This window comes from Asterias amurensis, chromosome 4 (assembly GCF_032118995.1).
Source record: "Asterias amurensis chromosome 4, ASM3211899v1".
Classification (NCBI taxonomy): Eukaryota; Metazoa; Echinodermata; class Asteroidea; order Forcipulatida; family Asteriidae; genus Asterias; species Asterias amurensis.
Genome location: NC_092651.1, coordinates 10757066 through 10781397, shown reverse-complemented (window position 1 = coordinate 10781397; position 24332 = coordinate 10757066). Strand labels below are relative to the sequence as shown.

The window sequence follows — 24332 nt, the reverse complement described above, 5'->3', positions numbered from 1 at the left end:
ACTAAGCAAGAAATAACCAGGGTACCAGTTGCATCAATGTTAACTGTATGGTGATCTGGTTGGTAACCTATTTTTGCTAAGCTAAGGTTTGCGTGCTTACATGCTTTATGAAATTTGGCCCTTAAGTCATGTTCCTCTTTCTGCAATAGCTGTCAATGGGTCAGACTTTTCAGAGATGGGTTGTTGGACCCTGGAAAAAGGGTGTTAAATCATCTGTGCGTTGCCTTTATCAAAAGTCGTTATCAGTATTTCCACAACACGTCTCCAGAATCTGATTCGGGATTCAGTATTGTCCATGTATCATGGGTTTGCATTTCATGTTGTGAGAAATCATTCTAAATGGATTAAATTTCAGGGGAAGATCAACTGACATCAGGCAAAGAAACAGCTGAACTATAAATTTAGTGTAAAATCCATTTGGCGAGTAGTTATCAAACATTTGCTCTTCAACTTTCAGGGATGATTCCTTTAAATTATTATGGAGTTTTTACTTTTGACGAAATTTATAAGCAAATTGAAAAAGTAACACAAACTTTGAGGAATTTCCTAAATAACAATATACGAATTGATGGAAATTGTTAAATTTTAGACAATTTCCACAATATTCTCATAAAAGTAAACTAGCACAATTTTATGTTCAGCTTGTTGGAGGTGATTTGAAAATATATAAAATGCTATTAGCTTATCTGGATTTAAAGAAATTTTGATTTGGGTTGTTTGTATTCTGTGAAAAGAATCTGTGAGCTATCCCTTACATGTTATGTTCCTGTTATTTTGCAATGCATTTATCAAAAGTAAAATATACTTTACAGTAAAAAAGGAATAACTGTCTTGCCAAATATATTGGGATGTTTTTCTTTGTAAATATAAATAATTTGAGATACTTTGAGAAACAATAAAATAAAAGCAAACTGACAAAGTGTTGACGAGAGATAATTTCCTTTGTGTTTAAAAGTTAAGTTTTATTCAAATATGGCAGATGTATGTAATCACACTATGATATGAAGTTTGAAAACAATGTTTACAATTAACAAACTAAAGCATGTTACACTACTAGTTTAATTTTAAAAAAAATGATAAAATATAATCAGCTGCTGGAAACTGCTTAAACCGATTATAAGAGCACAGGGGTGGATTTCACAAAGGTAGTCCTAACTTAGGACTAGTCTTAGGCAATGCAAAGAGATAGGACCAGTCCTAAGTTAGGATGAGTTACTGGTCCTAACTTAGGAGCAGTCCTATCTCTTAGCATTGCTTAGGACTAGTCCTAAGTTAGGACTACCTTTGTGAAATTGAACCCCGGTGTTGTTAATGCACAAATAGTTTGGCCTGACATTTCAACCCTTCCCCTAGCAGATGGCAAAACAACACAACACACCACAGATAAACAAGTGTAACATAATAGTTATAAGTTGAAATACATGAATAAAGAGAGATGAGCAGAAAGCACACAGAAAAATACAAATAAACCAATGAATATTAAGGAGACAAAGGGGGAAGGGCTTAGTTTGGCCACACAAATAACTTCAATAAAATGTTTGGTAAAATGAGTTGATTTAAAAAGTTAGATAAAATGCAAAAAGAATCTCTCACGAAGATCGGGCAGTTTAAATTATACTTTACAGATGATGCACAAGTTACTTCATACATGAGCTAGTACACAAAAGTAAACAATCCTTTGAGAATAAAAATTACCATTTGTACCTTTTTTGTAACCAATGTTTCTTCAAAATAATTGCAGCTGTTTTCCCATTCTCATTGCCTAGGTGTCCCCTACTTCATTTTCAAAGACACGTTAATAATTAGTAGTTAATTTAACGCATTAAGATAAGTCCAAGTAAAATAAATAACATGTTGCTCTTCTGGACTTTTTGAAAAGGTAAGTGAGGGAGGTCCTTGTTATTTGTTATTATCAAATTTTTTATTATTTTTTTCAAGCTGGCAACCATGTCTAAGATGGCCGCAATATCGTATTTGAAGATGGTTTTATGAGTATGTTCTGTATGTCCTGAAATACTGTGTGTGTTTTTGTGTCTACTTTGATACATTATTCTTTCCAAAGAGTTACTCTTGTTTTTGCTCCAAAGTTATTGCATAGAACTGTGGCATGCAAACGTGAAGGGCAAAATGTTTCAAAGTACCAAGTTTCTCATTATGCGTTTTGCTAGCATTTTTTGTAGGCCTACATGTAAGAAAGATGATGAGTTTTTTATTTTTTTTTCAATAACAAATAAATAAAAAAATCAGTGCGGCCGCGAAAACCGGTGCGGGCGGGGACGAGCAACATGTTATTCATTTTACTTGGCCTAAAATACACTTGGTTAAATATAAAGCAGCTATATATGGCTTTTCACAAAGTTAAAGTACAAAAGTTAACTATGAAAGTACGTAGTCATAAACTTCAAAGGTTAAATTCTGTACTGGTAAAATGTCACTTATAGTGAATTTTAACAGAACTGAAAACTTGTTAAAATGTTGAAGTGTATCCCCTTTTTTAACAAAATTGTTGGCATCGGATGCATTTCAACATAGAAAATTATGTAAACACTACAGAACAAACTTACAAATGTTCCAACTAAAAATTAACTACTGTAAAAACAATTCAAAAGGCAGGTTTCTTGATATTCGTGAATTCATTTTCAATCCCAATTAATGGATTAATTTGGTTTTGTATGATTGCAGACAAAGAATGTTGTCCATCTGCAGTTATAAACAAGTTTTAACCTTAACGATTGTCCATCGACTGCATAGAAAGAAAAAAAAACTTTGTTCTTTCTGTTGGGTCACGACATTCTTTTTGAACACACACTGTATATATTTTTTTCTTTAAAGGGTCTGTGCAGTTATTGTAGGACACAAAACACAATGTCCACAGATTTACACTAAACTTACAGGCAGTGGACACTATTGGTAACAAGTAATGGAGAGCTGTTGATGGTATTAAACATTGTGGGAAACGGCTCCCTCTGAAGTTTTTTAGAAAGATGTAATTTTTAACGAATTTGATTTCGAGACCTTTAGACAAAACTTTATTTAGCATGAAAACGTATTTTTGTGACATTGTTTTTACTCATTTCTCAAAAACTACAGCACCTCTACTACCATTATTTCAAACTGTGTAAGTTTTAATGTAAATCTGTGGACACTGTGTTAAGTTACAAAAAGAACCCAAACTTGAACAAAATACTACACAATAATTGGGTTGCTCTCCAAAGGTTGTGGAATCAGAATTTTTTTGAACAATAACGGACCTGAGATTTTAAAAGTTGAATGTATTGTCAATAATAACCTCAAAACCCACTCTTCTCAATAGTCGGCCATCAGCTTGATACGTTCGGTCATACAGATGTACAACTTAAACATGATTGTAAAATGTATAATTAGGACAGTGGATAAAATAACTGATCATTGCAACCCCTGTTTTGGGGGTTCAAAACAGACCTCAAATTTACCCGCAGCAATTACTGAGGTGCCCTGTGCTTTTGCTGTGTTGCCATTTAGTACACATTTAACTCTCCTCATAGAATGCCACCCCCCCCCCCCTTACCAGAGGAAAAATGATGTGCCCTTTCAAAAGTGAAGTTGAATCATAGAGCTATATATATTGACTAGAGCGCTAACTTGCTCTGCGTTTTGAAGCCACCCTGGGCGCAGACATGTTTGATGTGTTGCGTGAATTCGGAATTTTAAGAGAACACACATTGCCGCGATTATTTTAAGTTCGGCGTGTGCGCTTACGTACGCAACTGTCCACTCGCGTACATCCGAGCTACGAAAACTGTAACTTCGACTTTATTACCGTACTAAAAAAAGTAAACGCGCCTTTTTATCATGACGCACATGACGCTCGCAGTTTGTGCGCTGATCAGCAGATTGTGCGTTCACATTTACTGCATTTTTTGCTTCGGTGGCACATAACAAAGAACAAACGCACTATCATGCAAATAGCCGTACAATTGCCGTACAAAATTTCAAGCTTTTGTATTGGTTTGTACATAAACATGGATGCGCCCACACGGCTTCAAAACCTTAGTGCGTGTATAATGGGGTGTTAGCGCTCTAGTCAATATATATAGCTCTATGAGTTGAATACCTTAGCACAGTTTTCAACAGTATTTCAATCGAAAATGCAATAATACTACAGGTCTGGAATTACACGCAGCTTTGGAGGCCATGGCCTCCGTTGCCCCTTGTCTTGGCCTTGGTGCTCCCATCAAAAGTTTCCCATTGACTTTAAGATTTTCCCAGCGATGGATGTGCCCTTTGCAAAACTAAAAAGGGTCATGCCCTTCCAAATATGAAATTCCATGGGTCAATTTCACAAAGAGTTAGGTTAGGACTAGTCCTAGGAGCTATTCAAAACTTGAGGCTAGTCGTAAGAAGTTAGGACAAGTAACTTGTAGGACAAGTAACTTGTCCTAGCTAGAGATATGACCAGTCTTACCCCATTGTGAAATCCACCCCAGGCCCGATAAAAAAATTAAAAAATAAGAATTGGGAAGGACAACCCAAGTTCTCAGAATCTCCTTGTGTTGCATTACTTGGTTGCAAAACCCATCACATGGGGGCGTATCAATCGGATTAACTTAGGATGGGCAAGGAACTTCTTATAGAGGACCTTGGAGAAGCCGGCCTGGTCAACGTTGACCCATGGTGTCCGAAACTGGCAGCCATCTCCAAGGTAAGACCATACTGGATGGATAAACCACTGGATGGTGCGCACCCATGTCCCTGGTTCGGCCCATACATGTTCCAGAAAGTAGAACTTTCCACCCTGTGTGTAAAAAAAAGCACAAGTTTACAACTATCAAATAATAAACCACAAGGGAAACTTACTAGGTACATTTTATAAATGATTTTGGTTTGAACAAAGAAAATCAAGTTTACAACTTCTTAGTTTGAAACTAGCCATGGACATGTACGAAAAGCCATTTGTATTCAATATACAGTGCATTTCATCTACTAGGTGAAACTGCTTCATTGTACTGGTGTAAGCTAGAACCCTTGCCCCTCGATTCGGCGATTTAGATAAAAAAGTGCACAATATAATAATAAGTAATAAGAATAACCGTATAACGCGCTTTTTGCAAAAGGATACAAAGCGCCAGGTATTTTTACTGCAAGGTGAGTGGGACGATAAATTGGTTTGATACATTTACAGTAACTGCCCCCTCCCAACAATTCTGTGTTTGCCTTCGCTTGAATCCCCTCCTCCCCCCCCCCCCCCCCATATATATGAAATTGTATAGGTACAACTGCACTAGTTGCGATTACGTAACCGTCCTCCCGACGAGAGGAGGGTTCGGGAAGAGGGTTACGTTAACACAACTACAATTGCACTTGTTGTAGAGCTGTAGAGGCACGACTCGTGAGGTAAAAGTAGACCCAGTAAAAACTGGGTTTATTTTTGAAACATTAATGCAAATGAAAATGCAAATGTCAAAAACAAATTAGAATTAGAATAGTACAGAACCCCAATTAGGTCTTTCTAGCTAGTGTGACCATATTTAGTACTGATTTTTAACTTTTTTAAATCTTGGCGCATGCAGTCATAATTCATACCGGTTTAAGAACACGTTTTGCCTCTTTTATCACTGCATCAACGTCCTTGACAGTGCAGAGCACAAGGGTGCTGACCACCGCATCAACGCTGCTGTCATCAACATGTCCACGGAGATCCTCGGCATACGCCACCACCGTGCGTTGCAGACGAACCCGTGGGTAGTACTCGGCAGCGTTCTTCCCGAGGTAGCCGGCAAAATTCGGATTCGGTTCAATTCCAACAACCTCAGTTCCTTCGGGATAGTACTTAAAATTTGCACCAGAACCAACTCCAATCTCCAGAACTGTTATACCTGGAGTCGTCTGGCCATTTGCAGCAGGTTCCTCTACGGATTCTTTCTCGGATTCTGTTGACTTTTCAGGACGAAGACTCTCCAAATCTTTGAGCAGCTCTTGTTTGAAACTATCCATCGCCTTGTTGTACACAGTCCGCATACGGTTTAAGAAGTAGGCCATTAAGGGAGGCTGGATATACCTGATGAACACCACATGGAGGACCCAAAGCACAGCAACAAGGAGCAAAACTCGAGAACTGTAAAAGAATGCCACAGACGAGAAGATTCCTTCTGATTCCATGGTTGAAGTTGGCGGAGGTCCGGCTTCGTTTCCAGGTGTTGCGGCCATGTTTTTGCTGTCCCAGATTTTTGTCAATCAATAAAGCGTATTCTATGTGTGTGTGGAGGCTGGTCATCTCGCCACCTAGCAAAGTTTCCCCCTTTTATTTGTACGGTGGCCAGGACATGACACTCAAATATTAAATATATCTGAACTCAGCAATGTAGAATGATATCCCATAATTTATTTACATCTTGCACAAAGTAGTTGCGTACGGCTTTTGTTATACCAAACGTTTGTAGGAAATATTTTGCTCTTCATAATTGTTATTGTTATTGTTATTGTCAGGTTTGTAATGTTCTCTCGATGCCTACATACTCAAGCGCCCTATTGAAGATTGAACTTTATTGTTTACATTATCTGTAAATAGCAAAGAATTGGTCAACGCACTTTGCAGTATGGATATTGCAATAATGACTTTCCATGTATAACTTCAGTCCGCTAGCTTATTTAAAGTACTAGCAAAAGTAAGCTGATAAGTATTAATAATGCACAGCCAAATCAAATCTCACCATTCAAGGAAGACAAAATGTTTTTCCAAACTCTTTTGTGATCTTTTTCAAAAATTATATGGTTTATTGTTCATAAAAACAGGAAATACAATACAACTTGAATTGTATTATCCTTGTCATATTTTATCCTTTAGAAATGCAAAACAAATAATTACATAACTTCATAAATAACTTTTAAGAACAAAGTTTAAAAAAACTATTTTGACATAAAATAAACTTTGCCTCCTTTTACACTTGTTGTTGTTGCTGTATCTATGGAATGGTAAACTATGTATACAATGAAAAGAAGCCCACGCTGCCCTCTGAAAATAAACACTGAAAAACAAAACTATAAAATGCTCACTTGGGCTCTTTGATTACTTAAAAATAGGTTTAAAAATAAATCAGGGCTTGCTAAACAAAATTCAACATGTTTACTTGCAGAAAAAAGGGTTTAATTTAAAACCTCAGCTTTTTATTGTAGATCTTAGCTATTATATTGTGATGGCTGAGACTATACAATGTAAACAAACCCATGGGCAATCATGTATCATGGGTGTCATAGCAGAGTGGTTAAGAGTGTCAAACTCAAATTCTTTATTATTGTTATGTCAGACAAGAAAAGAAGTTCTCATGCTTTCCCTTGGCGTTGAAATGTCTGAATTTATTCTTGGGTTCTGCCTTAGTCTGGGGTTCCACGTCTTTCTTGAGGAGGTGCGACACATTCCAGAATTTAATTTTCTGGTCGTGGGAGCAGCTGATCAGGAAAATTTAATATTTAAAACCTCAGATTTTTATTAATGTTATTTCAGACCAGAAAAGAAGTTCTCATGCTTTCCCTTGGCATTGAAATGTCTGAATTTATTCTTGGGTTCAGCCTTAAGCCTAGGGGTCCACATCTTTCGTGAGGAGGTGCGCACATTCCAGAATTAAATTTTCTGGTCGTTGGAGCAGCTGATCAGGAAAATTTTATATTTAAAACCTCAGATTTTTATTAATGTTATTTCAGACCAGAAAAGAAGTTCTCATGCTTTCCCTTGGCATTGAAATGTCTGAATTTATTCTTGGGTTCAGCCTTAGCCTGGGGGTCCACATCTTTCGTGAGGAGGTGCGACACATTCCAGAATTTAATTTTCTGGTCATGGGAGCAGCTGATGAGGACCTGTTTGTCTGGGGTGACCGCGAGGGACTCAATTGGGAAGTCACCGTGGTCTCCAACCACACCAAGGAAACGATTTGGGAGGATGCTGACGGCTCTAAAACAAATACAAAAGAAGAAGAGAAATTAATGCTTTGAATAACAGTAGGCACTGGACACATTTGGTAATTGTCAAAGACCAGTGTTTGTTCTCACTTGGTGTATCCCAACATGCGTAAAATAAAAAATCTGTAAATTATTTGACTCAATCGATCATCGAAGTTGCAAGAGAATAATGAAAGAAAAAAAAACCTTGTTGTACAAATCTGTGTGCTTTCAGATGTCTGTAAAATGAACACAAGTGCCATGACCAGAATTCAAACCCACCAGAACTTGAATTTGACACTCTTAACCACTCGGCAATGACACCCATGACACATGATTACCCATGGGTTTGTTTACATTGTATAGTCTCATCCATCACAGTATAATCGCTAAGATCTACAATAAGTACAGTGACAAGAACAAGGTCAAAGCGAGTGAAAGTAGACAGTTTGACCCACCTGACCATTCCATCCATGCTGCCAGTAAACACAATGCTATCAGTGAGTGCCACACAGCAATCAACAGACTGTGGGTGACCGGGGAAGCGGTCACTCAGGTCACCAAACTCATTCCAGTTGTAGATGTTGAGGGCGCCGTCACTCGCTCCGCACACAATTTTCTTTCCATCCTGTAAAACATATCAAATTATAAGAAATTTTTAAGGACACAAAATAATTTTTTGATAGGATGAGAGAGTATATTCATTCATATTCTCTAGTTTTAAACAGTGTATGAAAATTCAATCAAATATCTCGGGAAAAAAAGTTGATGTTTTGTCAGGGATTGGGCTTGTTTGTGATTAGACAATGGTTTTTTTTCTTTCTAATGCTGTTTCTTTGACTGCAGAAGAAGTTAGACAGGTTTCTTTTGAGAGGATTGATCTATAAGCTTACAGGTTGAAATAAATTTCTCACTAATTTCCAATCCTGAGCTTTCTGTTAAAACCCAGGATAAAATTTCCTGCATTTAACATTGAAAAGACAATATAGATGTTGCATGAAGAGAATGCATGGGAAAGGTGTGTTTGCAACCCCCCCTCCCTCAAAGAATAAAAGCAGCAGCTTAAGTTACTGTCTTAATTTAGAGATGGTCAGTACAATCGTGTTGATAAGGCTCAAATCAATGATGAATACTCATAACTTAAGAAAACATCATGTACCTTTACTAGTGTTATTGTCATCATCTCGTTCTGAACATTCTCTGATTTCATCACAAACTTCCTTCGTCTGATGTTGAAAGAAGACATTGTACCATCACCACTGAAAGAAAACATGAACAGAAAAAAAACTGTCAAACACAAGTTCTACACATGATTATGGTTTTACCGCAAGCTATACAATGTTTAATGTATAGGATTAAGCGGATCGCCTATTTGGGTAATTTCACTATGACAAGAACAAGTATTGTCATCTAGTTACTGAATCACAATTTATTGGTTTGTACAATTCATAATCAAAGATGTTAAGGCAATGTTTATATGAGAGACATTGGCTATTGCAAGCTTGGAATTTATATCCCCTTGTGTTCCATTGATGGGAAGATCATCTAAACAAACAAACAAAGAAACAAAGAAACAAACAAGCAGACAGATATAAGTACCTCGTTGCCACAATGATCCGTCTAGCCTTGTCAATGGCCATTTCACTGATGTAATCTTCATTCTCCTTTACTTCCATAATAGCATGTTTCTTTCTCAGATCCCATACCTGTAGGTTAGAAACACAGTAGTGTCAATCAAATATCAGTGGAGCCTAGACCAAAAGATTATTGCCAATTTAAAGGGAATCTGTAATGCAAACATGGATCGTAAGTTTTGCCCAAAAACTAGAAAGCACAGAAAACTTTGTATGTTTTCCAGTTTTTAATGATATTTACAAATAAGAAAAAGGTCTGGCAATGTTGACATTCTAAACACTGAGAAGGAGTATCGGTATGCACAGTATAAATATTTCTTTTATTGAGTAACAAACTGCGATGGTTGGCATGGATGGCCAAGTGTTAGCAAAACATTCAATCGTGTTAACAGATGTTTTAACCAAAACTTAAGTTTCATTTTTTGTAGACTAAAACTAAATCCAAACCCAAAACCATACTAGCTTTGACTCTTCTGGCATCTATCAAAATATTTGTCTTAAGACTGTCATGAGATCTCAAAGACACAAACATTTCTCTTAAGATCCTTGTAGTTAATTGGTCAGTTTGTATCAGTGTGATTTAGTCTACTAAATGAAGCCTGTGTTATACACCTATTAGTATTATTTTAGACCATGTTACTTGGCCATTACGCTTACAAAGGAGACACAGAGCCTGGACTTTCTTACAGGCAAAATCTGTACACAGCTTAAATAAAGTTTGTGGATAATGTAATAAAAAATTCTAGAAATTTGACCCCTGGCGCCATCTCAAAGATTGACCTCTGTATAAACTCAATCTCAGGCCATGTCCAAATCGGCGGCTATGGCTACAGCTTAAACTAAGGATGTCCAATACAACACATGATGACGCGGCGATCCAGCAGTTAGCCACAGCCTGCTATTCGGACACAGCCTAACTTTCAAACTCATGTAATGCCTTACTTTAAATTGACCATCATCATCAGCTGTGGCAATAAGATTCTCATCAGCAACCAGTAAACAGTAGAGGGGGCTATCATGTGCCTTAAGAAACTGCTGTGTCGTCTGTCCAGTGTTGGCATCAAAAACCCTTAGTGACTTGTCCCTTGAAATTGTGTAGAGTGCTGTAAGAGACAGAAGTAAACAAATACATAAGAGATTTTGTGAAGAAAAAAACTAATATACACTTTGAGACAAGTAATTGTTTTTGTAACCTTTAGTCTCACCAAACAGTTATCCATGGTAACTATTTGAAAGACAATACATTGAAAAGCAAGACAGTTCTCAAGAACAAAATCTACCTGGGAAGTACACACACAAGTGTTGTTACCACAAACTATATAGAAAATCAATTGTTAACAACAACAACTGTTTAAAAGGTCTTTCACGGCACCTAAACAAACAAAAATTGCTATTGTTATCACCTCATCTTTGTGGAAGGCAACATCTCACTACACTTTTGACTATGAATCTTCTGAACCATTTTCCTGATGAACATGAGATTTTAGCAAAGAAAAAAGTTGCAGTGTTGTTTCTCACCACGCGTCCAACCAAATTAGCTTGTGAAATAAATTATATTTCTTAATATTTCTTCTTTCACTGATCACAGAGAAATGTGACTTACTTTTACCATCATCTGAGAAGGCCACACCCCTACAGGCTTTCTGATGAGCTGGCAATGACATAATCTCTTCACTTGGCATTTCTGGTGAAAAAGAATACCTAGGCAAAAAAGGGGAGAAATTAAAACAAGTACGTATTTAATACCAGATCTTTTCTGAAGAACTTTGTGTAAAGTAATAAACTATATTGCAAGACATTGACAACTGATATCAAGATTTATTTACACACTTAGAGTCATTATTTTATTAGAAACACAACTTCAAATTCAACACAAAGATAAAATTTCAAAAAATACCAACATCATTCATATACAAAACTTTGGCTAAATGTACTCGAGGAGGCCTATCATTAACAACAATGTGAACATTAGCATAATGTAAAGGGTCTTACAGTTTAACAGTGCCATCCATCATAGCTCCAGCCAGGATGTTATCACTTGGATGGCAACATAATCTGGATATCATATCATCACACAAAATGGTCTTGGGTTTGGGTGCCTGTTCAAAAAATATATAATAATATAAAAACAATAGTTAAAGATGGTTGCAAGCCTCGTCCCCACCAACAGTCCCTGACCAGAGTCAGGGGGGAATACTATAATCACCACAAATAAAATGAATAAAATATATCAAATGAGCGGCTGCAACTTGGATTGGAAGATGATTCATGATTCATTTTCCATGCAATTTCCTAGTTGCGATAAATAACGTAACCCTCCTCCCGACGGCCGCCAGGAGGAGGGTTACGTTATCGCAACTAGCAATTTCCTGGCTTCCTCTACACAAAAACAACAACACACCCAACTCAACTTGTCATATTTATTTCTATTTATTGTTGTGTTGGCATAAACAAGCTGCCCGCGCAAGCTTGTTGATAACGCAAGCTTGTTGATAACGCATAATCTTCAGTTCAAGTTTGCACGCTAAGCGAGGCTGAAGTTTGCGCGCGAGGATAGAAGTTTGTGCCATATTACATACAAACATTGTCATCTTTGTTTGTTAAAATGTATTTATATTTGTAACCCTGTACTGTCCCTGCGGTGGTGCAATATTTCGTCTTTTTTAATCTGTGTAAACAAAAAATTATTTTCATAAAAAAATGAAATGAATTGAATTGAATGAGAATGAATGAAAATTCTCACCTCCGATTCGTCATCGTCTTCTTCTTCATCTTCACTATTCCCCTCTTCCTCACTTTCACTTTCCGATTCTGCTTCTTCTTCTTCGGAATTATTGCTGGCTTTATCTGAATCAGAGACAGAATCATCTTTAGCACAGTCCTCAAGGTTGCTCACGTTTTCCGTCATGGTGGCCGCCATCTTATAATTTCACCCAATTACAAATAATAACCCGAATACGAATAACAACTTCCCCCAAAAGGGGGCGCTATTTTGGGGACCGTTAATTAAACTAAATAATTTCTACCAAAGAGGGCGCTATTTTGGGGACCGTTAAATAAAGAAGGAAGCTAAGGGCCAGCGATTTCTTCCCTAAAAACACACTCCCCTGCCGGTCAGACTCGACGTGACAGTGAAGTGCCAACCTACTTCACCGGGACCGTAAGACGCTTACTCAATTGTAGTTATTGTATTGTATTATTTTGTTTAATATAATATTCTCAACATTCATAACAGCCAAACGAGCAGAGTAAAGAACCTTTACTTTATTTTTTTTTTTTTATAGATGTGGACGATATGAGCGAGGAAAACCCGAGAGAATTATTCCAGGCCAGGGGGAAAACCCACGATTTCATTGTTATTGTTTATTTGAGCATTCGCACTGACGGTGACACTCCCACAGCATTGTGCAGTAAATCCAGTCATTTTCCTAGTTCTTGTCTGGACTTGGATACTTTTCCTACTCCTTTACTGGGTCTCTCAATAATGAGATATCCCTTTATATGAAAAATAGTGAAAAAGTGGTGGCAGGATACGGAAAGATATCCAATAAAAATTATATTTTATAAACAAACAATCCATTGCTATTATTTATTGATGTTCGTTCCTTTTATTTATACTACGCAGCAATAATCGTTCTGAATCTCACGGGTTCTTCACCAGGAGGATTGAGGGTTAATAATCACAACTTACTAGGCCTACCACCCATCTACCAGTGCCACCATCACTGAACAAAAAGTTTAGTTGTAAGTAACTGTGTAGGTTGGTGGTAAGTGCTGAGTTGATTGAAAGACCATCTGCCAAAAACTGGTGCCAAGTTTACAAGGTTACACTCAGGTTTACACAGCTGAATTTGTGGGTGCCAAGTTTCTTGGTTCCAAATAGTTGCGACAACGTAACCCTCCTCTCCTCCTAAACGTTCCGTCCTGCACAGATTGCGGATGCTTCGTAACCCTCCGGCCTGGCGGCCATCGGGAGGAGGGTTACGTTATCGCAACTAGGTTCCAAAGTGATTGGCTCCCATTGCATTACACATTTTTAGATGTAGTTTTATGTTTGTAACCTATCGATCCTTTGTTTTCTCTCAAAGTCTTGAGGCAATTTTTAGGTCGGAGGACAGAGAAGACGCAAAGCTAGAAGAAGCCCAGGCTAAGACAATGCATGACCTCAACAAGAACCCTGAGCCAAGAGGTCGGCCTCCAAGGATTCTTTACATCCCATTCTCTGTAGCAATCATCTTCACGTTGAGCACCATGGCAGTGGGATTTCTGCTTTGTGTTACCTCAGCCCTAATGTTCAACAGGAAGAAGAGTGTCGAGACGCATTGTGGAGTACATGTAAGCTTTTTATTGTCACTTTATTTTGTGCTGAGGTATGGAGGTAGTTTTCTAACTGGTTATTTTTTAGTAGAATAATTGAAAATAAGAAAATATTAATGATGTCTTCTATAGCGCTGGCATCCACAAAAGTGGTGCTCGCTCCAATAACAAAGTTCATCTATGGATGTCTTGCAGTGGTGCACAAGCAAAAACAGGTGAGAAGATGCCCTGCTTAGGGCTTGAGTTTAGGTGAAATTCGATAAGAACACAGAGCTTGTACCTCAGACAGATTTACTGAATCAAAGGAGCAGAATCTGGGAAATATGTATCCACACAGTTTTTCATTCATGTATTCAAGTAGCTTTTTTTATTTGAACAAGTATGAGGTTCAGCCAGATTCAGATTATCAAACAGCATGCCACATTGTTGACTGATTGGACCAAGTAAAAAAATGTAACAAATGTGTTTAACTACAACCGTCAGCGTGACAAACAAAATCTCAAAACTAAATCTACTTTAAATGCTAGTCTGGACAAAGAGCTTCCATTAAAAAGTTTTAAATATCTTCTTTTACTTAAACACCATCATTCAGCGTAGCCTGATCGTGTCTGTGACCACCTCCTCTTCAGATTGTAATGGGGAGAGGTATTCCTGGGGTCACCGCCACCATCTGTTCTCTTTTCAATCACTGCGGCGCTATTCTCAGCTCTTGCACACTTCTTTTACTCCACTTTAAACTATATTTTATTTCCAAACAACATTACCAATGTTTTAAACTTAATCTTGTTGTATCCAAGGTGCCCAACTTTCTTCCTTCAATCAGTGCTGCCATAGCTCTTCCTCCATCCTCGTACATCTGGAAGCTGTCAATCATCTTAACATCAGTCCAGAGACTGGTTGCCGTCAAGTTTCACCATATGCAGTTTAGTTCCATTAGGACAAGGTGTGTAATGAGGGCCTGGATATTCACCATCGAGAGGCCAAAGCCTTTTTAATTTTTTTTAAAATGGCCTTCCAATTGAATCCTTGCAAACCGCAGCAAAAGGAGGCAGATCACAATTAGACTTAGCTGTGAATATAACAGTCCTGAGTGACACAATTGGTTCACCAAACATATTTTTGTAGTAGTCATGGCCTGGCAGCTCGATTAACTGAGTAGTTGAAAAACTGTAGTCATGACGCGATTAAGCAATCAGTCTTGACTACGGCACTACTCGCTTAGCACTAATGCAAACTGTTCAATTCTTCTTCTTTTTTCTTTGCTAAATTTTTCCAGACCACGTGAATGATATTTAGGGAATGTCTGGACAAGGTTGAAAAGAAAAAACTGCTCTTATAAATATTAGCTCAATTTCTTTAGGCTAAAGAAATTAAAACTTACAGTAAATTGGCATACATTTGATTGGTTAGCGACTCACAACTCAGTTAGGAAGCTTGACAGTTGATCCTGTATACAGTGAGAAGTTTGGCCTTTGAAGTCATCACTTTTGGTTTACTGCATGTTTGTGTTAAAATTGCATAAATTTTGAGCTGTTTCTTACCAAGATAGTGTTCAGACTTAAAGGAACACATTGCCTTGGATCGGACGAGTTGGTCTATTTAAAGCGTTTGAAACCGTTTGTTATGAAATGCATCTGGTTAGAAAGTTGTTTTAAAAGTAGAATACAATGATCCACACAAGTATCACTCAAAATTGCACGGTTTTCCTTTTACGTCACGGTCGGCCATTTATGGGAGTCAAAATTTTGACTCCCATAAATGGCCGACCGTGTTAGTCGACAAGGTAAAAAGAAAAACACGCAATTTCGAGGCATATTTGTGTAGATGATTGTATTCTACTTTTACAACATCTTTTTAACCATGCATTTTATAACAAACAGTTACAAACCCTTTGTATAGACCAACTCGACCGATCCAAAGCTTCCTTTAAATTTAACCCTCTAAATCAGAAAATTGTTGTGACAAATTTAAAGTGCTGTATGTTTGTCTTTTATCTGATTTTTAACCCTTCTACGTTAGTTGACCAACTATTTGAAACCATCCTTTTGCAATTGCATGGGTTGTGTATTGTGGCAATGCTTGTGACAGAAAGAACTGTGTGCATTTATGTGTATTGAACATGTTATAGTTGCATCAGAGAATGTCATTTATTCATTTATTCTGGCCTCTTCCTTCTAGGTATGCTGGGTAGTTTGGTTGTAAAGATGTCCTCTGTAGAATTGGTTTGGTGTATGGGTTCACATCCCACCCAAGATGCCATTGTTTTTGTTTGGTCTTGAATGCTTATCGCTTGTCAAGTTTGACCAACATACCATTCTTCTTGTGTTTTCCTTTCATAATCATCATCCTGTTGTTGCTTGTGCTGTTGAATGCGTAGTAAAATTAATTTGGGGTTTAACAAAGAAAAATTTACTCAAGCAGGATCTGACCCTGTGACATGGACCTGTGACCTCAGAATTACCTGCGCTCTACCAACTGAGCTATCTAGTCCTAATGCTGGCAGTTTCCCATAGTTTTTTTTTTTTTTAATATTTTTGTTCAGAGTGCCAGTCAGAATGAATAAATCAATAGTTTCAATTTATCCCTAATACAACTATAACACAGAGGTCGAAATTAAGTGTATTTCCATGGTAGTCAGCAGGGCTAGTGACCAATAATTTTTAGTAGCCCTGATTAGATTTTGGTAGCCCGAAAGACACATTATGTCTCGCGTCACGGCTCAAACTTTACAATACACCAATAACATAGTTCTTTATTGTTTGTGATGATGATTTTTGCATTATTTTTCCACTAGCCCGTCGGGCTATCAAACTGGAAAAATGAGTAGCCCGGCTGTAAATCTGGTAGTCCCGGGCTAGCGGGCTAGTGGCAATTTCGACCCCTGATAACATCAAGTAAATTGTTGGAATCTTTTATGTTCACTCAATGAAAACAAGAAAAGAAATTGTTCCTGTTCTAATAGGAAAAAACTGAAGTTGTATTTAAAAATATTTTCCTGGTGAGGCGGAGAAATTAATATGTGGGTATTTCACTGAAATTTGACAAAACGCCTTCGCTGCTGTACTGAACATTTGCTTTCCATCTTTGCAACTTGACTTTTCACACCTGACTCAAAGATCCCACCACATTCATTACCAAGAAGTCCTGCATGCTGCATCCAATTGGCATCCCATAAACAAGTAACCAATCCTAAGTGTAAGTATGAACTATCTCTCTCCAATAAAACACATCCTTCTCCTTCCTACTTTGTGATTCCGCTTTCAAATTATACAGGGTTGGTCAAAATGAAGTTAACCGAGATTTATGATTTAAAAACAAAACCCCATCAAAGCACATATTAAGCAAGCGTTCTTTCTTGCTTATCTGAAAAGAAAAGAATGAAACAAATTTATAATTTCTAAGGGAAGTTGTGCCTGTTTTACTGAAAGCACTCATGTTTGTAAACTGTCCATGGAATGTTAGAAAGTTATTCCGTGGACAGCTTGCAAAATGAGTGTCTTTATTAAAAGATAAACTCTTCTTAGGAATGATAAATACTTCGTTCATTCTTTTTTTCTAATAAGCAGGAGAGAGTGCTTGTTAATTAAATGCTTTGAGTGTCATTTGTTTAATTTGAAAAACATCACCAATATCGGTCAACTTCTTATTGACTCGCCCTGTAGATTGTTTGCTGCTTTCTGAGCCCTTGGCCACAAACGAAAGCAGATATTATTTTCTAAAGTAAGTAAAATAGATAGAAATATCTGTTTCTTTTACTGCATCATTAAATGCATGTGGAATAGTTTTGTTGCATATTTAGCTTAGAAAAACATGTCATATTTATTACTTGTTTGTTGCATATGAACATTGCATTCTGGGAAAGTGGAAGAAATTTTATTTGACCCTTGACCTTTATATTCTGACTTGAGCACTAGTCATCAGTGTTTTGTGTGAGTCAGACTCGAGTCTGATTTAAGTCACCGTTTTTTATGACTGGGAATTAGACTTGACAGTCTGGAATTGGAATTTGGACTCGGACTCAATTATTGTGACCCGGACTTGAAAAAAAAAAAGTTAATTATTTACACGTATAATTATTTTTCAAAAAAGACAAATTCCTTTTTTTCTTTTTTTAAATGTTTTCTAACTCTTCATTAGGGGAAATACAGTTACATGAAATGAGAAGTTTAACCGGTACAGTATTTATTTTTAAAGTGTTCTTTTTATTAAGGAGCAATGATGAGAATTAAAAAGTTAAAGACACTCGACACCTTTGGTAATTGTCAAAGAACAGTGTTCTCACTTAGCGTGTCTCAACATATGCATATAATAACAAATCTGTGAAAATTTGAACACAATTGGTCATCGAAGTTGCAAGAGAACACTGAAAGAAAGAAAACCCTTGTTGCACAAATTTGTGTGCTTTCAGATGCTTCAGGCCTGATGTCTTTTAATATTTGAGTGAGAAATTACCTCTTTCTCAAAAACTATGTTACTTCATACAGGGAGCAATTTTTCACAATCAACAGCTCTCCATGGCTCATAACCAAGTAAGTTTGTACGCTAACAATTATTTTGAGTAATTACTCAAAGTCTCCAGTGCCTTTAAGTGACTTGTGTGATATCAATGTGATCAGTGAGATGTTGTATTTACTTGTTTATTCCATCTCTTCAGTGCATACTGGTACCCAATGTTGTGCATTCTGTGTGCAGTGGCAGAGCTGATGGAGAACCTGTCTCTGATTGCACTAACATGTGTCACATCATCTGAAGACACAGGTAAATTATCAAACATTCCTTGAATTTTCCCGCGATTTGATCCATACTTGAAATGACTCTTTCTCAAAACCAGTCATGAAATTTCATCTTTGAAAGATCTAGGCCTGTTTCCATTTTGCTATGAGCACCTCCATTTGAAGTATTTGGACAACTTTTGAAGGGCTACCACAGCCAATGGTCTGAAGACCAGAGGCCTTTCTCACAAACCTCAGCTGGGGAGACGGCTTCGGCTCAGGCTTCGGCTCAGGCTCCGGGTCCGGCTCAGGCTTCGGCTCAGGCTCCAGGCTCCGTCTACCGATGTTCAAACCACAACGTGCCAAATATACACTGCTCCAAAAATGCATAGGCCTAACAGCCAGTTCATACTTGCTGCGCTTCCACTGCATGCGCAGGAGAGAGCCAGAGACGGAGCCCAAGCCGAGGTTTGAGAAAGCCCCCAGGGCACTGGAGGCCATATCATCAGTGGCCTCTGCGTAATTCCAGAACCGCTAGAGCTGTTGTTAACTGTCTTTTCTTTATACTTTGATTGTGTACCAGCTCTACATGTGAAGTTCTTTGGCAGTTTTCAGGTGTTTTCCAGTCTGTTCATGCTGCTAATGTGTGTAGTGTACAAGACAGCTAGTGGCCAGCATCCTACTGTATGGGTAAGTTCACCTTCATGTATTCTCAAACAATTTCATCTTTCAAATTCACTATTCAACTGTAGAGTTTGTATAATACTCAGTGCCTTGAGTACCTTTTTAAGACTATAAGACTTCATTATTATTATTATTATTGTTGTTGTTGCTCTTGCTCTTGCTCTTGCTCTTGCTCTTGCTCTTGCTCTTGCTCTTGCTCTTGCTCTTGCTCTTGCTCTTGCTCTTGCTCTTGCTCTTGCTCTTGCTCTTGCTCTTGCTCTTGCTCTTGCTCTTGCTGTTGCTCTTGCTCTTGCTGTTGCTGTTGCGGTTGCGGTTGCGGTTGATGTTGATGTTGCTGTTGCTGTTGCTGTTGCTGTTGCTGTTGCTGTTGCTGTTGCTGTTGTTATTATTAGATCACAACTCGATAAATGGCTAGTGCACCGAAGTAAAGTTGTGTTGGACGAGTCATCCTGATGTGGGTTTGAATCTTGGTCTCGGCATTTGTGTCCTTGAGCAAGACGCCTTTAACTTGCTCCTGGGTGTTTATATCTTGACTGATGGATTCAGCTGAGTAGGGGTAGAAACAAAAGTAAAAGGATACTTGAGATACAAGTGGTGGTTTTTTTTTCTCTGTACAGGAGCGCAAGTCGCTGAGGTTCAAATATGCAGTGTTTGCAGCCAATACTGTCTGCATTCTAATCGCAGTCTTCTTTTACTACAGACACACTTACTACTGTGACAATTATGGTAAGACTTTCTTTAATAATACCAAGCATTTTACTCAGCTTTCGTTTTGTTACACTAAATTGTAGCTTAGTACAACAAAAATACGCTTCCAAGAATAAGGTTACCAGCCACAAAAAAAATTCACATCTACCATATATGACTGGTATTCTGCTTGTTTTTGTTTACCAGAAAACTGTTAAGTAATACTTGCTGTTTAAGCAGCTTTGTAAAAATGGGGACCAGGGCCCAATCTCATAAAGCTGCTCAGCACAACAATTCGCTAAGCATGAAACAATTTGTGGCAAGCATGCCACAATCTCGAGAAAGATTACTATGCCAACCCATATTTGCAAATAAATACCCAATGCATCACTTTTATACCTGATGTTAAAAACATGTTTTTGTTTTATTCTTGTTCCTCATCAGCATACACCATCTTCTCTGCCTTTGAGTACCTCGTCGTTCTTACCAACATTTTGTACCACTTCATAGTAACATACAACTTCAGTGACAGGGGGATTATATTTGGTTACAATCCAACACCAGAAAAGAGAGTCTGATGACCAGTTTATACTAATGCTGTACTTTATCTTGATTCAAAGATAGTACAATATAGTTAAATATCAGGCTCCAATTTGGTGGCTCTGCTTATTGCGAAATTCTCGCCACTTATAGGGCTAGTGTGAAAATTCTGTGCTAGCTGTATGAACTCGAGCGCAGAAGCAACAATTCTTTACACACCTGTGAAATATGCTTATTATAGGATTCAAACTGGTTTGTTGTCATCAGGCACATGCAGTTGTCTCGTGGTAAGATATCAGGACCCGATTTCATGAAGATTATCAGCACAAAAACTTGCTAAGCACAAACAAATCTTGCTTAGCAACAATATGTTACTAGTCAGAATATCATACAATTTCTAATTCTGTAACTGGTACCCCACTCAGTTCTTGCTTGCTGAGCAAAGAATTTTGCTTGACAGAAATTTTGTAATTAGGCCCTGCTCTAGAATGACGAAGGTTGTGGGTTCGAACCCCACCTGAGTTGTAGAACTGTGGGTTTTTCCCCCACAGGACTTTGGGAAAAGCTCTAAATATAGTCACACACCGGTGTAGGGTAAACTCACAATCTTCCTTATAATAAATGCAGTCAATACCAACATATATAATGCATTAAATATGCTGAGATCAAAGGTCTTTTTCTGCAATAACGAAAACCAGAGCCATGAATTCGAGCCCAGCAGCTGATTTCACAAAATGCTAGGATTGATCTTATCTCGAGTTAGGGCGAGAAGACCTGTCCTTACTTAGGACTGGTTCAATGTGCCCTAATGTCTTCGGATACGGAACTTAACTCGTCCTAAGTCCTAAGATTAGTCCTAAGTTAAGAGTTTGGTGAAATCGACGGCTAATCAAATAAAAGTAGCGATGCTTTACAGTATCCAGGTCTAAAAACAGTACCAGCAGTTTTGATAAACCTTGTAGTATTGATATATTTGTCCAGTCCTTCAGTATTGTCTTGTGTATATTACTAGTTTACTTAGGGCCAAGCAATTCATTTTGATGATACGTATTTTCTTTGATAACTAATATGCTGCACTTTATAATTAATTAATTTTTAATCTGTACTGTGTTGTGCAAATAATTTGTTTTTTAATCCAAGCAGCTACGTAAAGTGATTGCATATTTTTAAGATCTATGTAATGTATTTAATTGTTATTATTTTATTGTTATTACTGACAGTACTAATCTTATTTGATATAGTTAGATATACTAAATAAATCATGAAAAATGCCAATATTTAATTGTCTTTTAAAACTAGGCCCTGTTGTACTCAAGTAGTTGTAAGAAGATTTAATATTTCAGGCTGACTGATTTAAAGTTGCCATGTATGTTAACTTGTAAATAATCTCATATCTGTGGACAGATGTTAGGACAGGAATTTTATATTTCCAAATAGAAAATTGGCTGAAAGTTTACGGGATCATTTTGTGGTATTATGAGGTGGTCAAGCAATCCAGTGCACTGGACAAAGCTTTGTTCAATGCACGATTCAAAGAGCTACTGTAGCACAAAAAGCACAAGCACAACAAAACTATGCTTTCCAGAATAAAGCCCGGTTCATACTTCCTGCGAATGCGAATGCGATACGAATGTTGACGTCACAAAATCGCAACGGAATTCTGAGTTGAGTCATGTTCAACTCACTTGCGAATATCGCTGCGAAAGGAGGGTTGTGACGTCAAGTTCATGTCAAATTCGCTTCGCATTCGCAGGAAGTATGAACCAGGCTTTAGTTTGCCATTCAAAGTACCATGTCACATGTACAATCTTTAACTTGTATCCTGCATATTGTTGCTAAGCAGAATTTATTTAAGCAATACTTTCTGCTTTTGTTGGGCACAGTGGTTGTCAGAGTGGGCTCATCTTGTCAAGGGCCCAATTCCATTGCTTGACAAAAATACACTTAGCAGACATGAGCAGGATAATAGTAAAAAATTATGCATGTGATGATGTGACTATGTATTTTGACCGGTGACCTACTTCTGGTAAGCATTTTTTTTTCTTTGCCGCTCTCTATGATTAGGTATCTCTGTGAAATTGGCCCCTGGTCGTGTTACTTTGTAAAACACTTTCAAAAAATTGTCTGTCCTTTGGATGGGATGTAATACATTAAGAATAGGCCTACACTTAGTAATTTCAGAGAAGTATTTTGCCTCTTTGTTTCTGGCATGGTTATCTGCTGAAAATTAATTAATGTTTCAATGCTCTGATAAACAAATTTGAAAATCTTCCTGTATATGGAATTTGTCCTTATTGTATGAAATTCTAAATATCTCTCTGATTTTTTGTCAAAAATCATCCTGGTTGCAAGAGACAAATGTTAGAAGCTCTGCCACGTAAACACTTTCAGGGTGCTTTACTAATGCATCTCAAAACTCAGTGAACTAAACTTGGCATATACCTGTTGTAATGGGAGTCTGTAGATATTATAAGTTATCACACAAGCGCGAGTGAAATATGAAAAAATAAAGTGCGTCTGCGGCACATGGGACGCAGATGCGCCATATTTTCCGTATTTCCACGAACACGCCTGTGATGACGTATTTATCTTCAAGCAAACTTGGCACGTGACATAGAACACACAAGATGCAGGTAGTGATATTAGCTGTGCAATATAGGTTTTTATCACCACTCCATTCTGCGAATCTGATTGGAGGATTAGTGTGTACTTGAAGATATAGTGCTATATATTGTTTGAGTATAATCATAGAGAAAGGATATAATCATTACTATTATTGTGTTTATTCAGAGGCTGACAGTTTTTGACATGGTATAAATGAGACATAAATATCATAATTTCAGGAAGAGGGTACATTTATCTTTGTAAACTTTTTTTCTGCAGGACATGAACTGTATAAAATACATAGGCTGTTTATTATTTAGAAGTTAATATTTATTTACAAAACTGAAATTGAGAGTAATATTATTTTGATAGGAGTGATGAAAGTGGAATATTGCCATAGTAATTGTTTATTTGCTGAAATAGTTTTAAATTGTATTTAATTTTGTTTTGTTATTTTGTGAATTTCGGGAAGAAGTGACAGACTAATTAAAGGCATTTTCTTTAAAGTGTAATTGATTAAAGAAGAAGACTCTGCTTTAGGGTCGTAACTTCAGCACATTTAACTGTTTGTTTTTTTGCATTTATACCATATTAATTTATTCTGTGAGCGATTTGCAACGGCCAATACTAACTATTCTCGCTTCCCCATGTTAACAAAAGAGTTTGAACACACCTTAATGTTAGCCCAAAATGTTTTGTTTTTTACATTGGGCGTGGTCTCATTTTCTTGACATCATAACAATAGTCTTCAACTGACACACAGTTCTCTAACCATGCCCTTTCTTCTGGTTCTGTGAGGGCATTATTCTGAAGTTTTGGCCTTGGCACTCTCCAACAATAGACTATAGACTGCGGTCCAGTCATGCTGTATTGCCCAAGCAAAGCAACAACTGTAACCACATGTTATCAAATCAAATCTGTCTGAGTTTGGGATCACTTTGTGGTCAATATTATTGCCAATAAATGTATCCATCGTTTTCAATTAAAGAGAGTTTCAGATGCTTGATTTTGGAAGAGCAAATCCATCATTTGAACTATCAAATGTCACCTCCCCCCCCCCCCAACCATCACCGCACAAAAAACGAGAACTCTCTATCCAAAGAAAATATTGAATAAATTTTCACCGTAATCAAAAGAGAGTATCTCAAATAAGTTTTCTCTGATGTTTTTCTTGATCGGATCGAATTCAAATTACATTATTTCACCTTTACATTTCGGATTTAATCATTTATCGGGACCTTGA

At 37.4% G+C, this 24332-nt stretch overlaps 2 protein-coding genes across 2 annotated transcripts; one reads left to right on the top strand and one right to left on the bottom strand.

Annotated features, from left to right (window-relative positions):
• Positions 1 to 941: 941 nt before the first annotated feature.
• On the bottom strand, positions 942 to 12484 carry LOC139935904 (uncharacterized). Its single transcript, XM_071930528.1, has 10 exons — positions 12289 to 12484; positions 11538 to 11644; positions 11149 to 11246; positions 10488 to 10648; positions 9511 to 9617; positions 9071 to 9170; positions 8370 to 8539; positions 7672 to 7924; positions 5563 to 6201; positions 942 to 4774 (listed from the first exon to the last, which is right to left on the bottom strand). Exons 1-10 carry the CDS (start codon positions 12463 to 12465, stop codon positions 4538 to 4540), a joined length of 2049 nt encoding a protein of 682 aa, XP_071786629.1. The 5' UTR covers positions 12466 to 12484; the 3' UTR covers positions 942 to 4537.
• Positions 12485 to 12599: 115 nt separating this feature from the next.
• On the top strand, positions 12600 to 24028 carry LOC139936159 (post-GPI attachment to proteins factor 2-like). The gene is made up of 7 exons (XM_071930911.1): positions 12600 to 12705; positions 13634 to 13880; positions 14660 to 14805; positions 18517 to 18620; positions 19158 to 19264; positions 19876 to 19984; positions 20390 to 24028. Exons 2-7 carry the CDS (start codon positions 13701 to 13703, stop codon positions 20521 to 20523), a joined length of 780 nt encoding a protein of 259 aa, XP_071787012.1. The 5' UTR covers positions 12600 to 12705; positions 13634 to 13700; the 3' UTR covers positions 20524 to 24028.
• Positions 24029 to 24332: the final 304 nt, after the last annotated feature.

Bases quoted from the DNA above. Each gene is read 5' to 3' on its own strand.
- LOC139935904 (XM_071930528.1), bottom strand. From the start codon at position 12,465: ATGGCGGCCACCATGACGGAAAACGTGAGCAACCTTGAGGACTGTGCT. The intron at 9,171-9,510 runs GTACTTATATCT...GTTTTCTTTCAG, and splicing joins CGGATCATTGTGGCAACGAG to TGGTGATGGTACAATGTCTT. The intron at 8,540-9,070 runs GTACATGATGTT...TATGTTTTACAG, and splicing joins TGACAATAACACTAGTAAAG to GATGGAAAGAAAATTGTGTG.
- LOC139936159 (XM_071930911.1), top strand. From the start codon at position 13,701: ATGCATGACCTCAACAAGAACCCTGAGCCAAGAGGTCGGCCTCCAAGG. The intron at 13,881-14,659 runs GTAAGCTTTTTA...GTTGTATCCAAG, and splicing joins AGACGCATTGTGGAGTACAT to GTGCCCAACTTTCTTCCTTC. The intron at 19,985-20,389 runs GTAAGACTTTCT...GTTCCTCATCAG, and splicing joins TTACTACTGTGACAATTATG to CATACACCATCTTCTCTGCC.